Source organism: Anopheles moucheti, chromosome 3, assembly GCF_943734755.1.
Source record: "Anopheles moucheti chromosome 3, idAnoMoucSN_F20_07, whole genome shotgun sequence".
Taxonomy (NCBI): Eukaryota; Metazoa; Arthropoda; class Insecta; order Diptera; family Culicidae; genus Anopheles; species Anopheles moucheti.
The window spans coordinates 20,262,604-20,278,456 of NC_069141.1; the positions used below are offsets into that span (position 1 = coordinate 20,262,604).

Consider the following 15,853-nt stretch of genomic DNA (forward strand, 5'->3'; position numbering starts at 1 on the left):
TTCTTACGATCTGGCGACCTGGGCACGTGTCGTACCGGTCGACGGGTGGAGAACCAACCCTCGTTGGAGGTTCATTAAAATTTATAAATTGACTGTATGTCGCCTGAATTTATAAGTCCTGCCCTGTGAGGATGTTCCCCATGTTCACAAACGATGACATCTCTCTCTCTCTTTCTCTGTGTTTCAATGTGGAAAGAAAGCTGTCACCTTAGGTGTGTCGGCCGTGAGCTAAGGCACCTTAAGTCAATTCCCTTCCATCGATCCCGAGATGTGATGATGGATGTATGTATTAGTTTGTTTTTGTTAAATTTTGTTTAAAAAGCTCTCCTCAAGAAGAGGCGCAAAAGTGCTCGAAATCTGACTAAAGGAGCCAGCCGGTTTAATGATATACAATTGTTGCAACATGTTCTTATAAATAAATGCCAATAACCAATGGCCAAGTGAACTACAATCATTCAGAAGGAATACGTTTTCTCGCAAACTTCCGATACTTCCGCGCTAAGAGATTGCACATTGAAATCACACTTTCGGTGTGCAGGAGTGGAGTCCTTTTTAATTCGCGCCTCTAATCGATTGGCACAACGGAATCGCTTAATTGGCTCTTGGTTTTTCCTTTCCCTTTAATTTTCCGGCGTGCAATGCAATTCAATGCAGCTTGACACAAAAGTTGCAAAACCTTCTTGCGTCTGGGCATCCATTTGCTGTCGAGCGGGCGTTAAACCATTGGAAGCATCCATACCATTTGTTTGACCCTGGATGTCTTTTTTTCTCGTCCTGGTTTTTTTTCGTACCATTGACCTACCGATGCTGCTGTCCAGTCGTTTTGGTTCTCGTTCTAATTACAGTGATTTTGTTTTATTGCACTCGTTTATCTGCTTCTTATCACGTTTTGCTTTCGCTTTGAGCAACGCTGAAGCCATTGATTATTGATGTTAGCTTTAATTGCTGCAATTGGTAAGGGCTTTTGTGTGTGGGGTTAAATTTAGCAAAACTAATTGAAAAGTGCTTCATCTGTCAGCTGGTCAGTAAATTGTTCCTAAACAAGAATGTTTTGTAGTGGAACATTTCTAATATAAATTAAATTAAAACTGGTTTGCGGAACTGTTTCCACCGCTCATTTAATCACTAACGTAGAATGAAACATTATTAAGACATAAATTCATGGAAAAGTCTACTACATTCGACAGTACATCATATGAAATAAATAAAACGATTGATTTTTTAGTGAAAATCAACCAACTATAGATATAAAAGGGTTGCAGCTGCAGACATAAAACATCCTTTACATGGCATTGATGGGTTACAATTTCAATCCTCCCAGAAATCCCTGCTGTAAGGCAATTTATTACATTCGCACGCGTATGCTTACTGCATGAAAAATAATTATCACCGGAAAAAGTTCCAATTACAACACATCACCAATAACAATAAATGATTCCTACCACCCCGTGGTCGAACCTCGTCAAAAAAGAAGCATGTACCCATCAACAAAGCTGTCAGGGAAATCAGACAGCAGGGAAAGATAGCATTTGCATGCAATGAATGAGGGCGCACGAGTTTTGTGCGAAATTAATCCCGCAAATTTATCTCCCTTCGATGGGTATTTCGTCCCAAAATGTGACGCTTAATTGGCAGTTTTTGTCCTTTCGTAGGTAGGCAAATGAATAAAGCTGCCCAAATAAAAACAGGATGAAAAAAACCTCAACTTCCATTAAAATGTGTGCTATAACTCTTGCATCACCGTGCACACTCACACACTCACCAGCAGCAGACTTATCGTTTTTGCATCGTTCAACAGGAACAATACCGAAACATGAATAATGGACCGGCATCATTGTACCGATTGCCCTGACCGTTTACTATTCACTGTACTGTTTCGGGGTTTTGTTTTTTTCCGCCCTCCATTTCCTTTCACTGAATGGTTGCCGCCGCCAGCATTGGTAATGGTACCGCATTGTGCTTTTTTCGCTTTTGGGTCCATTGTTTTTAGTTGCTCACAATGTCCACAACATGTTTGCAGGTTTAGGGAGCGTTTTTTTAGTTTGTAACACTCGAACGTGAAGGGAATGGTTAATTTCCAACTGCATACGGCTTTGCTGAAAGGTGGCCATTCTTGGCGGAGTTTTTTTTTACAATTTCGCTTGTAGAGTATTTTCACCATTCTGGAAATGAGAGGGAACCAAGAAAAATGCATCAATATGCTTCCGTAATATTTGTTGTTCGTGTGGGTCAAATGTATAGGAAGCTGTTAATTGTGGCGTTGAGCTTTGAGAAGAAACTTTCAAGGAGAGTACTTCATTGTATATCTTTCATACGAATCTTCATAGAGGAGTATTTCAAACCATGAATCAAATCTAAGAAGATTAACAAACTTCTAATAAAACAAGATTCTTCAAAATTCATTGCAAACTTGGAAGCATCGGAACATTCTCATTAAAATTTCGGAAACATCTTTAAAAGATCACATTTATAAACGTTAAGAGATTTATTATTCCTCAGAAATTGAGGATCGTAGGATTAATGAATCTCTATATTAAAGATTTAGAGTCGTTCCTAGAATGATGCAATATACAAAGTCTAAGTTTAAAATATTCGATCTACAATTCTACTTAAACCTTAAATAAAAGCATAAAAGAAATAATTACATTCAACACACGGTAAACAAAGTTGAATTCAAAAACATGCTCATGCTCTTACCGACACTGAAATGAGATATAACTTTACCAAACACAGTAAAAAATACAATTGAATGTTTAAAGTTATCTCTTTTCGATGCTTCGTGTTGAGAAACAACAAAACATAACTATTTCACAAAAGAAAAAAGGGTTGAAAAAAAGTGACACGAAAGTACAAAGTTGTATTAAATTTTGGCAACAAATTGAAAAAATGAACAAGATTGAACGAAAATTGCAACGAAACGCTGCAACATCCGTCCGCAGTAGCTACCACCAATGCAAATCTAAATATTCTTCACATGGCAATGGTTTCCGCTCGGTATGAGCAACCAAAATCATTCCTTCCCTTGTGTTTCCTTAGCAACGCGTCCCGTGGTCTGCAAACCCGTTCTCGATCGTTTGCTATGATGTGCTGTGGGGTGGGGTTTTTTTTATTATCACTCGCCGAATATGAGGATACCGTTTGGCGGCACGAAGGTGTTTTATTTTATTTCATCCCTTTACGTACCCTGTTGGCTATTCGACCGATCTTCACGATTCTCACTCTCCCCGCTCGACGTGCCAGCTTCCTTTGCCAGGTTCACTTTTTGGCCCGGTTCAACTTGTTAGCGTGCTTTCGAAGGGGGTAGCAAAAGGGCGAAGTGAAGATGTGGGACTTGAAGAAAAACGGATCAGAATGGTGTTTTTGTTCCTGCTCGCATGAAGCGTACGGGAAGAGTACAGGAAGTGCTTGTTCTTCTTTAACCCGCGCTCGTTGCCATTCGGCACCCCGAAGCACCCCATACGCGAATTTATTGTTAGAATTGAATGCGGGAAGTAAGTTCCTGTACGATGCTCTATACGCTCGGACTTAAATTCTTCTACCCCCCCTGTTATCTGCAACCTCCGACCAGTTTTCCACCGTTAGCGAACGCTCGTTTGATTCACTTTGCCCATTCCGTTTCCCTCCACTTCCGGTTTTACCCTTCGAGCACGCGCGCGCGTGTGTGTGTGTGCGGGTGGGTTGGTGTGTGTATGCTTACGGTACTTTGTAACTTGTTTTCTCATATTGTGTTCTTTTCCGTTTTGCTGTTCTTGGCCGGGGAAACTTATTTCGTTTGCTGCGAGGTTCGCGCAACCTCCTAAACTTCATAATGCACGAATAACTTTGTGTGCTGTCTGACGAACAATACCCGGGCTCTCGGGCCCGGCACCGGCTGGCGGCCTACGTGGGCGAAACTTTTACGCCACGAACTTGCTACTTGCCTGGTCCGCGTGCCATTCAGGAGTATGTTTTCTGTTTCCCCACCTCCCCACTCTTTTTTCTACGACTTTACTCCGTTATCCCGGTACAAATGGCAAACGCCGCTGACTTTCGTGGAGTTTTCCCGCCCGGTTTCCTCTTCGGCTCTAGCCGATGTTAATGAACCTATTTGAAAAGTAAAAAAAAAGCTCGTGTGCCAAACGTCTGATATCAGGGAGCATTATTCATTTAATAGCGATTATTTCAACCACATAAACACGACAAAGTCAAACGGAGCTTTGGTGGGAGGTTATGTAATATAATATTATATTATCGATAATATTATGGAATATCGAGGATAAATTGTTGAGCAACTAATTAGGAGCATTGATTACTCAATTTTTTGAGTACCTAAATATCAATATCAACGATAGAAGGAAGAAACATACGTGGAAGTCTTGTAAATAGAACGTACAATATATTCGGTTTTTTAAGGCTAACCGCTAGGAAATCAAATAGCTCACAAAACACGCATAATGCATTGTTAAACATTGCTCAACACTGCGGTAAATTAAATTGACATACTCCAAATTTCATCCCAATCCTTCTGAATACGCATCATAACCAAGCACAGCAGTACCTTCCACACGCAATTCCTTCCCCATGACGACAGTGTCGCGGCAGGTGTTCATGTTCAGCGTTTTCCGCGCCAGACATTCGTGTCACATCAACCGTACCGGCGGCTTCCTTTTCAGAAGTCATAAATTACGGTAACACAGCGAGGAAAAAACGAGCATTCGACAAATGCACAATCACTCATAACGCTAACAGGAGCCTTTTGCACTCATTTTGCATGCGCCACGAGCGCCCACCCTGTCGCAGCCACCTGCTGCGCCACGTGCACTGTGATGCTGAGGACAACAATAGTAATGCATAATGTTGTGCAGCCTGCTGCATTGTCTCGCGAATGCGCCTGGTGGTAGCTGGAGGCTCGCGAGAATTTACACCCACAACTCCACGTGGAAAGTTGACTCTGGTTCAGTATGTAGCTTGCACAGGATACACAGCATAGTAGGCGCCGGTTTCATCCACCTTGAGGTACACAGCAGGCGGAAAGCTCGATGGCTCGAAGCTTACACCATGGAAATAAAAGTTACACAATTACTTACCAATACATTGAAGTTGTCGTTCGTTCTGTTGGTACACCAGAGTATTGTTTGGCTGATAACACCATTGCTTTGTTTAGTAATAATTATTTTCTTGTTTGCAGTACCACAATCAAACTCATTCATCCCTTCGCTAACCAATGCAGCATGTCGACGACATTGATGTTGTATCACGACCGTTGGAACATCGACCACACTTCCTGCCAGGAATTATTCTCTCAAACCACCACAGTGTGACTAGTGTTTTGCTGCACACCGTATAACATGGGTTATAAATTATCAATGCCTCGGTGGTGATGTTCAGGTCGAAGCTTTCAAAGCCCTTTGTGCCACGCTCAGCATAACGCTTCTTTGCCGCTGAAACACCGGCACCGTCCCCGTGGAAAGCATTGTCAGCGACGGAGGGCTTTCTGAACTCAATTTTGTTGCCATTAGTTTATTTTCTCTGTTTCATTGTGCTACACTGCATTAACATAAGCATCATCATCATCATCATCATCATCGTCTCCATCGCACGGTATCATTGGCATTCTCAGGAGCATTGTTCCGCCGGGGCGTACGATGTCGGGGTATTGGTGTAAAGTGGCTCTCGATAATGCTGCGCGAATGGTTTCTGTTACAGCCACGTGTGTTTGGTTGTGCGGGCCGGAAACATGCTCGAAATAATGGTCGTTTATTCGCGGCTTTGAATAATTGATTAACATTCTCCAACGGTGGTGGTGGTACAGCGTTACAGAAAATGATATGATGTTTTAAAGTTATAAAGTGTAGCTTTTCCTTTCATGCAAACTTTCAATCCCATTATGGCGAAATCACATTCATTCTTTTCCATTCTCTTCAAGGTTATTCTGGGAACTCACGATGGTGAGAACTGTAAGTAACGCATGAGTAGCTTATATATATTTATTATTAATATATATTATTTGGCACCATGCTTTAGGATACCTTGCAATGATTAAAAAAGAATATATTCGACATCTTTTTTATGTTAATAGAAACAACCTTCTTTCTTTTGGATTGTCAGAGGAGAGAGTATTCATAGAGAATCCACTTTCTTGCAAGAGAAAACTACTCCAGCAGGAACCGCCTCAGTCAGGGAATTGACCGTTTCGCCGAAGTGCCTACGGACTAACAACTCCTCAAGCTTCAGAACCTATACTGGATAGTCCGCTAGGTCCTTACTAAGAAGCAAAGAAAACCCCCAAGGCGCCGCGCGATGACCATCCGGGATGTGTCAAAACGTCAAGGTTTAAAGCCGGTAGGTGTATCTGCGACCACTCCTATTATGTGCTCTAAACACTGTGTGGAGCTAACTGTGAGGACTTTAGTTAGTCAACATCTGAGACACCTTGACCCAAGACCCACAGCAGTAATCTTCGCACTTCGCTTCATGCAAGTCAAGGTCGTAGTTGCGTGTATGAGACTCCGGATAACTAGTCCATAAAGAGAACTCACTAACGAGATGCTGAAGATACGGCGCATTGGCTCATAGATGGGCCGCGCTTATCCCCAATGTAGGATTGGCTGTTGCAACTGCGCCACGAGGAGGCTTGGGTTCGAACTTCCCCGAGGGGTGGATTAGCAGACCCAACCCCCCAGGTCATAGAGACAACCTGAAATGAATATATCTATTCGCTATGATTATTCTTTCATTTGTTAAATTAATATCATATGCAAACCTTCAACAACAACGCACCAATTCTTATCTTTAATTCGTTTATTATTAGTAATGACAAGATCTCATTCATTCGCACTAAAAAAACAACAGAACGTTCTACTATTTCACGATAGTAATTATTTGTTTTTCATTATTGTCTGCTGTACTCACTGGCATAGCACGCAACCGCAACGGTATCCATTTGTTTACGTCTTTCGATTAATATTGTTTTAGGTATGGGTCCGTGCTTGACAATTATTGCTTTCATTTCCTAAACGACTGTCTACGAGCAACGAGTACGCTTGCTACTAACTAGCACTACTACTATTATCCGGGAAGGGCAGCTGATTTACGGCAGGTCAGTATCGAGTCGTGGTCATCATCCCACGGTGACGAAGACGCAGAACAAAAAACCGTTGGAACGAAAGCGAAACATTTGTGACCCCGGACGACATCTCTCTCCTGAACTTCGGTGTGTTTGCAAGCTGTTTGACTGTGCGTGCAAGCGTCTCATATTTTCACGTTTTCCGCTTCACGCAGCTTCCGAATGCGATTCCGCTTCATGTAGAGCAGCGCGCTGATAACCGCGAGACAGAACAGCAGTATGAGTACGCCACTGACCGTCATCACCTTGACGCGCCGGTATGGGTAAACGTAGATTTCATGCTCGTTACTGCCACTCGTGTAGTTGGTCGTCGATAGCGCAAACACCTGGAACGTGTACATTTCGTCCTCGTCCAGGTTTTCGACTGTTGAAGACACAAAAGTGAAGGATGCCGTATGAAAGGCAGGCATTGATTCGATTGCTAACTGCTGCTACTTACGAATGTAATTCGTCTCGGATGTTTCCGCACTTCCGTGCAGTTTGTGCTGCGGTTCGATCCACCAACGTAGAATGTAGAAGCGAAGCTGATCCAATCCCAGCTCCGGCGGTTCCCAGCGGGCAACGAAGTGGTCCTGTTCCTTGCGCACGTGGAAATTCCTCGGTGATCCAATCTGGCTAAACTGTAGCAGCGCGTCTTGCAGTCCATTTTCCGGTTGCTCAAACTCAGTCGCTTTGGAACAGCATCGCAAGAAGGTCATTTCAATGTGCATCATCACCTCAAAACCAGAGACCCAATACTTACGTTTTGTGAAGTAACGGAACGCTTTACTAAACATTCCATCGCCATAGTTGTCCTGGCACAGCACCATGAACTCGTACTCTCGCGCAGGCTGTAGGTTGGTGATCGTTGCCTCCAGAATGTGCTTGTTGTTTACCTTCAGCGTTCGCCATTCCGGTGCATCCGCTAACCGGTACCAGATGATGTACTCCAGATACTGGCGAATATAACCCGGTGCCCAACGGATCGTGATGGACGTGTCGGTACTGTTACCGGTCAAATTGTACGGCGCCCGTGGGGATACATTTTCGATCATAATCTCAGCATCGGCCGTCACCGTAGCGGCCTCATTTGTCGCTTGGCAACCGTAGATTCCACGATCCGACTCCACAATGTCCTCGATTGTTAGGTTTCCCCCATTGACGGAAAACCGACCGTACGGGAGCAAACTTCCATCTTTCTAAAAGGCGGAAGGAGAGGGATCATTCGGTTGTTTGCTGAGATGCTTTCCCTTGGGAGTAGTTCTCACCTTAACCCATGCTATGTGTGGAACGTGGTAACCGTCACGATCACGGGCGTCACAGTGCATCTCGACCGTTCCACCCATCTTGGTGACGTACACGAGCTTTGGTTTGATGGTGAAAAACGGAGGCCTCTGTACGATCACGCTAATGATCGGGGAAGGACCATCGGTACCGAGATCGTTGTATGGTGTGCAGGAGTACCGGCCAGCATGTGAGTCGTCCACCTTGTCAAATTGGAGGCTACCGTTGCGATTATAAAATACACCCTGGAAAGATCGAACATAAGCAACACGATATTGTGTTATTACAGCCTCTCTATAGGGTCATGCCTGTTGTGTAGATCATGAATAGTGCTCTAATTCTATCTGATTTAAGCCTTCATGTGACTTTGGGATTGGAATTGTGTTGTGCCATTAAAGCCAGTAAGCGTTCATGTTATTAATCTCTAATATGACCTAAAGATTGCATCAAACCCATGCACTTGCATATGCTACATGGTCTAAAAGCTTAGAAAGGTTGAGAGTATCAGATCCCCACGTACCAGTAATATATGTAACCCAAGCTATCATGAGATACTCTACTCCAGATCTTGCAATTTAGTCGGAAAAAAAGTCTAAACCATTCGTAGGTCATTGAGTAAAGAAGAGAAGAGCTAACAAAGCTTTAGAAAATGTCATGCGGAGTTTGGAGTTTGACATTCGTTGCTTGACAGATGCATTTCAAGAAGTTAGATAAGAAAATACAGAATTACTTCGCACGTAATTGGAGACAACTTCGACCAACTTAACATTTATATGACTAGGGGGAGATCATTTCTATTGGAAATTGGAGCAGAAGGACTCCAATAAAGGAAAATTCAGTAAAGAAATAAATGATTTGTGAGTGAAGTTGCTGGTAGTCTTCAAAATGCTTGTGGAGATCAGGTTGTAATCAAACCTTGTTAAAACCTCTACATATCATTGATAGACTCACTCAGGATATAAGCCAAATAAGGCCAGAATCAAGACTCCCTTACCAGTATCTTTCCACCATCTTTTCCAGCCTTACCTGCACGTTGTATGGATCAAATAGGAAGCCATCCTTTTCCCACCGTAGATTCTTCAATGGTGGATTCGATCGGAAGTGACAGTCCAGCACTGCCGACTCTCCAAAAGGAATGTACACCTCCTTCGGTGCGTAAACCACCTTCGCCTTATCTGTACAGCATTAATCGATTAGTGATTGGTCGTATATCTTTTCGCAATTATTGACAAACGAGTGCTACTTACACTGTACATTCAAGTACGCACTAGCCGATTGCGTATCGTTGGCGGTGTTGCGCACCTCGCAGGTGAAGAACCCGAGATCGCTCATCTGTGTTGGATTGATCGTAAGACTGCCGTCCGGTCCCATCATGGAACGGTGCGAAAGGTCATAGTACTCGAGCAGCGACACATTGTCCTTGTACCATTCGACGAACATCGTTTCCGGGTTCTGTACGACGCAGTGGAAAAATGCCGGATCACCTTCCAGCACGGTCTGATTGACGGGTGGGATGCGCAGCAATGTGCCACCTAAGTTTTTGGTGAGTATAAACGATTGGTTATTGCATTGAGAATAAATTTAATAAATCACCACCATACCTAAAACGGATATATGAAACCAGGTGCCATTGTTGCGCTTGTTCGGCACACGGTTCGGGAAGATCACTTTGCACTCGTACCAACCGTTGTCACTTTCGCGTATGGAAGTGAGATTGAGTGAGGCTTTGCCGTACAGAATGTCGTTGTTTAGCAGCGTCACCCGCCCGATGAAGGTTTCGTAAGCGTTTAGTACACCGTCGTACAGCGTGAAAACGGGTTTGTTCTGTGGAAAGAAAGCACATTTATTGCCTAGAATTCATGGTGGCTTTTCTGGAAAATGTGTTTCGGAGAGACATTTCCCACTGTTTCTCGTTGTACTACCACGAATTCCATTTTAAAAAGCATCGTCGATGTCTCGCATCAAACAACGGCGATCAAAACGAGATTAGAAAAGAAGCTGCACGAGTGTTGTCGCGTTAATCTAACCAAGAATTATGATTAATGCTGAATTGAACTCTTAACACAAATGGCATGAGAAAATGTGCCACAATCGCGTCTAAAACAGTCGCACGTTTCATGCCGAAAGCACGCAACGCTTTGGAGCTGATCGTCGGAACCACATCACAACCGGGTGACCGAAAGTACGGCCGTACGACTTGGGTGTCAAGATAGTCATCTGTTCTTATCCTTTCTTTCGCGTTTCACCACCCCCCTCCGACCCATACGCTTGCTGGGCAAATGAAACGATAATTGCCATTGCCGCACAGAAATGGAACGGTTCCGGCCGGTCCCAAGCGCCAAAACCCCAGCTGAACGGCACTTGTTAAACGATGGCTCATCCCGTTAAATTGGCAAACCGGACCCAACTGCTAGAGCAACTGTCAGCGAACGGTCAGGCGGAGTAGCGCACCCGCGATTCCACTGCGAAACTGGCGTGACCTGACCGCAGCATCCCATTCATTATCGAATTAAGGTCATGCTGTCTTAGAAATGGTAATGAATTTATTGACAATATCATTTAAGCCAACCATAAGCTGGCAAAGGCGACCCGGGACCCGGGACCCCGCCGGCGGCCAATGGGGAGTTTTGGGTGGGTGGGAGCATATGCACAACGGTTAAGCGGTGGGAGCTGGCTGATCTCGGCCGGAATGGCAATAGGCATGTTTAACGGATCGACCGAAAGTGGAGCTCAAGTTTATTGCAGCTAATTTTGGGGTGGTCATGTCACAGAGGAGTTGCATTTATTTTAAAATCGTTTGACATAACCATTTGGTTGATTTGAAGAATGCAATAAAGGAAAAAGACAAATATTTGACAAATTCTCGTCCAATAAAGTGAGGTTTAGAGAAGAATAAAGTGAACTCTAATAAGAGAATAAGTTAGAAAATATTTTTTTGAATACATTATTTGAAATATTCTTCGTTCGAAGGGATTTTACCAGCACCAACCATACATACTAACGGATGTAATAAAAAAACATTTCCATTATGGCGGCGCACTAAATTGTGTGAAAATAGTGCACAAAAAAGGCCCAACAATGTAACGCACATCAAAACCTTCATTACGGTCAACAACAAAAAAAAACATTAAAAAAAAAAAACCGCACAGTGTTCCCCACATTCGGTGACAGTTTCAATTAATGTCACACGCAAACACACGAACAATCCAAACGCCATCCCAAATTGCATGTTTCTTCCATTATTATCCATCCATCCATCCACCATTTTCGGTCACCCACTTGGTACGCTCGATTGCAACCGCCTCTGTGGGCCCCGGGCCAAAACGGGCTGCACAAGATTTCTCATTTTCGCATTTGCATAAACCTGCCCCCCCAGCTTCCCCCGCTCTGCAGCTTCAAGCCGCAAACCATTCGTCACCTCTTTGTGTGTTCGCGTGCGTGTACAATGAATCCGGCACCGGAAGTGAGCCGAAGCCAACCGCGCCAGCGAATCTGTCCGAGTGGATGCGCTGGACGGTTCGCGAATTGATTTTTGCTTCCAGTGTTTTGAGCGCAAATTAATGCGGCTCGCGTGCGCTTTTGCTAATTACGATCCATTGCCTACGGGAGTGCCGGGGCCTATTCCCTCACATCCCGGACCTCACCCGTTGCAGTGCAGTGGGAGGTGCAAATGGTAATCATTTGCGCGTCGAGTGATTGTTTATTTCCTTTCCCTCTGTTTGTTTGGTATTAAAGCAAGAAAACAGTGAAGGAAATGCAGTGAAACTTTTGTGACCGTTTCTGCGCCTGTTGGGCAATGGCGACGATGGTGCGATGGCGATAAGCTGCGTTTGGGAGCACGTTGATTTCAAGTGAAAATAAACAGTAGCGTTGCTTGCACAGCTGCGTCGTTCAAAAGCAATCAATGGGGGATCAGTGGTTCGGTGTTGAGTATGATGTGCAAGGATGTGTGCTAGTCGCTCACAAACGGTTGTAGGAGGATTTCAAGAGAAAGAGAAGTTTCACATTTTTTATCAGAAAAATGAATGTTTGTACAATAATAAAGTTTAACAACATAATATTGCTCCTTTGCAAACGGGTACTGCAATATTTGATAGAAACAATTATTAGAAACAATCTTATTAAAACATGTCACAAAAATCATAAATCAAATCACGATAGGATTCTATTGAATGAAGAGTGATGGGTATTTTTTTTAATAAAGACTTATTTTAAGATAATTTCGGTAGAAGAAATTATTGTTTCCGGTATATATTGAACATGTTTCAATGCACGTAATTTTTAAAAAACTTAAGTAATGGTTAATAGCATTAATACCTAACAAAGAAGCCAATACTACCTGTTGGTTAAAGAAAAAATATCAACACAAGAACTAAAATACAAATTTAGAATGAGTTCACATGCGAATTGTCTTGAATGTACGACAATATAAAAAATAGAACATAAGTTTAAATACTGTAAAGCTATATGTCACATTTATTATTATGGAATTTATTTTGCGAGGTTATGCGTGATAAAGAAATGCCGTTACAACCGTTTGAGCAGCTACCTGCATTGGACAATATGAAAAAAAGGTACATAACTGCTATCATGTCTGCATTTATAAATAATGTAATAATTATTGAAAACAAAGAGCTATGTAACTACACAAACATAAGCAAAAATCATTTGAAACAAACTATTTTAACACTTTGAAATATAAGTGATATTTTAAAATACTTTCATTCAAGTATATACCTACAAGCACCCCAACTTAATAGGAAAGGTTATCTAGTCAATCTGAATCAGACAGATGTACAGGAAAATTGACAAACAATTACCCTGGTTGTTTAATAATTACAGGTTTTCGTTTCCAGGAATTTTACTCGTGAAGGCTATCACTAACATTGTTCGCCATCAAGTAATATTATATTAAAATGAAAATGAGGGAAGATTTTCCATTTTTATCCCTTTTCTATCGGTTTTCCAGCAAACCAGCTTAAGCTACTGGCACTTCTATGAAAGTTTGCTAATTCCATATTCACTAAACGGTTCATGCGTTTGGTTGACTCCCCCACATAAAACCATTTTAACGCCCAAGTCACAAAACCGTAACGATTAGTGATAAGCTCTCCTAAAAAAACCGGCGTTCAATCGATACCCAAAGTTAATCGATTCCGCTTAAAATCCACCCTCTCCTCCACCGGCGAGGCTTTGAGGACATTTAATTCACACCACCCTCAACATAATCTGCGATAAAACAATTCATCTTTTCACCATAAAACGCACACGTAACGCATTCGGTGTGTCGCACACACGCCGGTTTTAAAATCCTCCGAGCTTTGGCCCGTTATTATCCGTTACATCGAGTTGGTGTCGTGACGTGTCGGTGTCGGTGGCGATAAATGAAAATGTCATAAAATTTTATCTCATCCCGCGCGAAATATCCGAGCGAAAGTGTGCACTAAAATGCAGCGTGCCCATAAAACCATTGGCCGTATTTTCACCGGCGGTTCCGCAGGCCAACGTGGAGTTGGTGGAGGTTCGTGTGGGTGCTTGGTGGGGGGGGGGGGGGGGGGGTGGAGGGGGGGGTTGGGGTAGGGCGAGCGGGCATTTGTTTGTGTATCTTTCACCCGGTCACACGCGAAACCTTCAACCGGGATCCCGGGATTGCAATTCGTTGCATGTAGCCGTTCGCGTGCATGTCACGTTTTCAGCTTGTCAACCATTAGAAGCCACGACTCCTCCCGCGACTGCCTTTTGGGTTAGGGCTTCCTGTTGCATGCTCCCGTGCATGAATGAATGTAATCGGGCCAAGTGCAAACAGAAGCGGAAAAGGAAAGAAAGAAAGAACAAACTAATCGCGGAACAAAACGCAGAGCGAGACGGACGGTGGATCATAGATGCACCGCATCATAGAACACACTGTTGCGTAAAACAAATAATAATAAATTTGACCTTAAACTTTACGGTCAATGAAATGATACTCCCGGAGACTCCCGGGCGTGATGCATCTCCCACTTGGAAGACACGAAGGTTGTGGGACCGTGGTAGCGCAGTGCGATCGAGACGCTGCCCGAGACAGCTGACAGTGGATTACTTTGTACATCTTGGGATATTACGGGTCATTCGTGGGTTGTTTTTAACAAAATCTCCCATCACCGATGATGCGATGTACGGGATGATGGGATGAATGGGTCCAATGTTTCGTGCGAGGGATAATGTTTACGTTTACAGCGATTTACACCACAAAATTGATTGGATCGTACAATCCATTTTCGGACCATCGTCCACAAAGGGCAACTGACGTGTGGCCTGTCGGTGGCTCTTCATCCATTACGTACGTCGACCCAACACGACACTGATGGAGGTTGCTGTGGATATGGTTTTTTTTGTTGTTGGATCGTACCACCGCAACAACATCAGCTGGCGTAATTGAATTTTTATCCAAACCCATTCCCGTGTCGGGGATGGATCGATTGGAAAAATGGCCCCGGTGTGATCCGGGGGTGGGGGGAGTAGCCCAACACTTACGTCTTTGTTCCAGTGCAACACGTACGGTATGGGTTCGTCCTGGGGAAAATCGACCGGACAGTCCAGTATCACGTACGAGCCGATCTTCGCCTCGAGATACACCGGCTGACGGTCATCCAGATAGCCTTGGCTGTGGTCCACCGCACCGAGCACCGTCAACAGCGCTAGCAGCAACGACACGTGGGCGACCCTGCCGGACGGACGACGCCGTACCAGTGTGCCACCGCCCACTGGCCACCGGCTGCACCGGACCGCGGTCATCAGTAATTGCTGCATATTACTCATTGTTCTGGTCGCTCGTCCCGCTTGGTCGTGTAATTTGCATTAGCCCTAATTGATGGTTATCGCGCTGGCTAGACTGGCTAGAGGAGCGAGAACCGTGAACTGGCCTGGCGACCAGAACCAGTAACCGTCCCACCGGTCGTCTGGAACGTCCTACTGTACTTCCGGGAGTTGAAGGTTTACACTTTACACACACACACACACACACGCACTCACACGGCAGTTTTAAAAGATTTGTTTTGGAACTCGATCTCGAACGTCCTGCAACCGATCACCACCTGGAGACCAACCAACACCTGACTAAGTAAACTCTCTGAGCCGAACGGTCACAACTTCAGCATCGCTGCTGTACGGCCTCGGCGGGACGTGGTTGAGAATTATTTTAATTCTTTCACTTCAACCTCACTAGCGCACTTCTTCGACCAGCACACGAACACCTTATGTAAGCGTTGCTCTTTCCGCTCACCGAGATCCGCTTATTGAAGATTATGCTAATGACGTAGAGCTTGGTGATGCAAAAAATATGCTACCGCACGACGAACGCATTAAATGTTAGAATCTCTCGCGTTCGAAACAAAATAGTATCTTCACCTTCCAGAATTATCAGCTTCTGTTGCTGAATTAGGTCGGTTTTGCCTGCGGGGAAGTCTTTAGATGACGCTTCCACCTATGTGTTTACGTACCGCGCAC

General features: G+C 44.0%; 1 protein-coding gene across 1 annotated transcript; it reads right to left on the bottom strand.

Moving 5' to 3' along the window:
• Nucleotides 1–6,768: 6,768 nt before the first annotated feature.
• Nucleotides 6,769–15,332, bottom strand: LOC128302147 (protein borderless). Its single transcript, XM_053038893.1, has 8 exons — nt 14,882–15,332; nt 9,970–10,192; nt 9,616–9,900; nt 9,395–9,543; nt 8,353–8,613; nt 7,848–8,283; nt 7,545–7,775; nt 6,769–7,469 (listed from the first exon to the last, which is right to left on the bottom strand). Exons 1-8 carry the CDS (start codon nt 15,164–15,166, stop codon nt 7,231–7,233), a joined length of 2,109 nt encoding a protein of 702 aa, XP_052894853.1. The 5' UTR covers nt 15,167–15,332; the 3' UTR covers nt 6,769–7,230.
• Between the last annotated feature and the right edge of the window lie 521 nt (nt 15,333–15,853).

Bases quoted from the DNA above. Each gene is read 5' to 3' on its own strand.
- LOC128302147 (XM_053038893.1), bottom strand. From the start codon at position 15,166: ATGAGTAATATGCAGCAATTACTGATGACCGCGGTCCGGTGCAGCCGG. The intron at 8,614-9,394 runs GTAAGGCTGGAA...CGATCTTTCCAG, and splicing joins TTGATCCATACAACGTGCAG to GGTGTATTTTATAATCGCAA. The intron at 7,470-7,544 runs GTAAGTAGCAGC...TGTCTTCAACAG, and splicing joins ATCCGAGACGAATTACATTC to TCGAAAACCTGGACGAGGAC.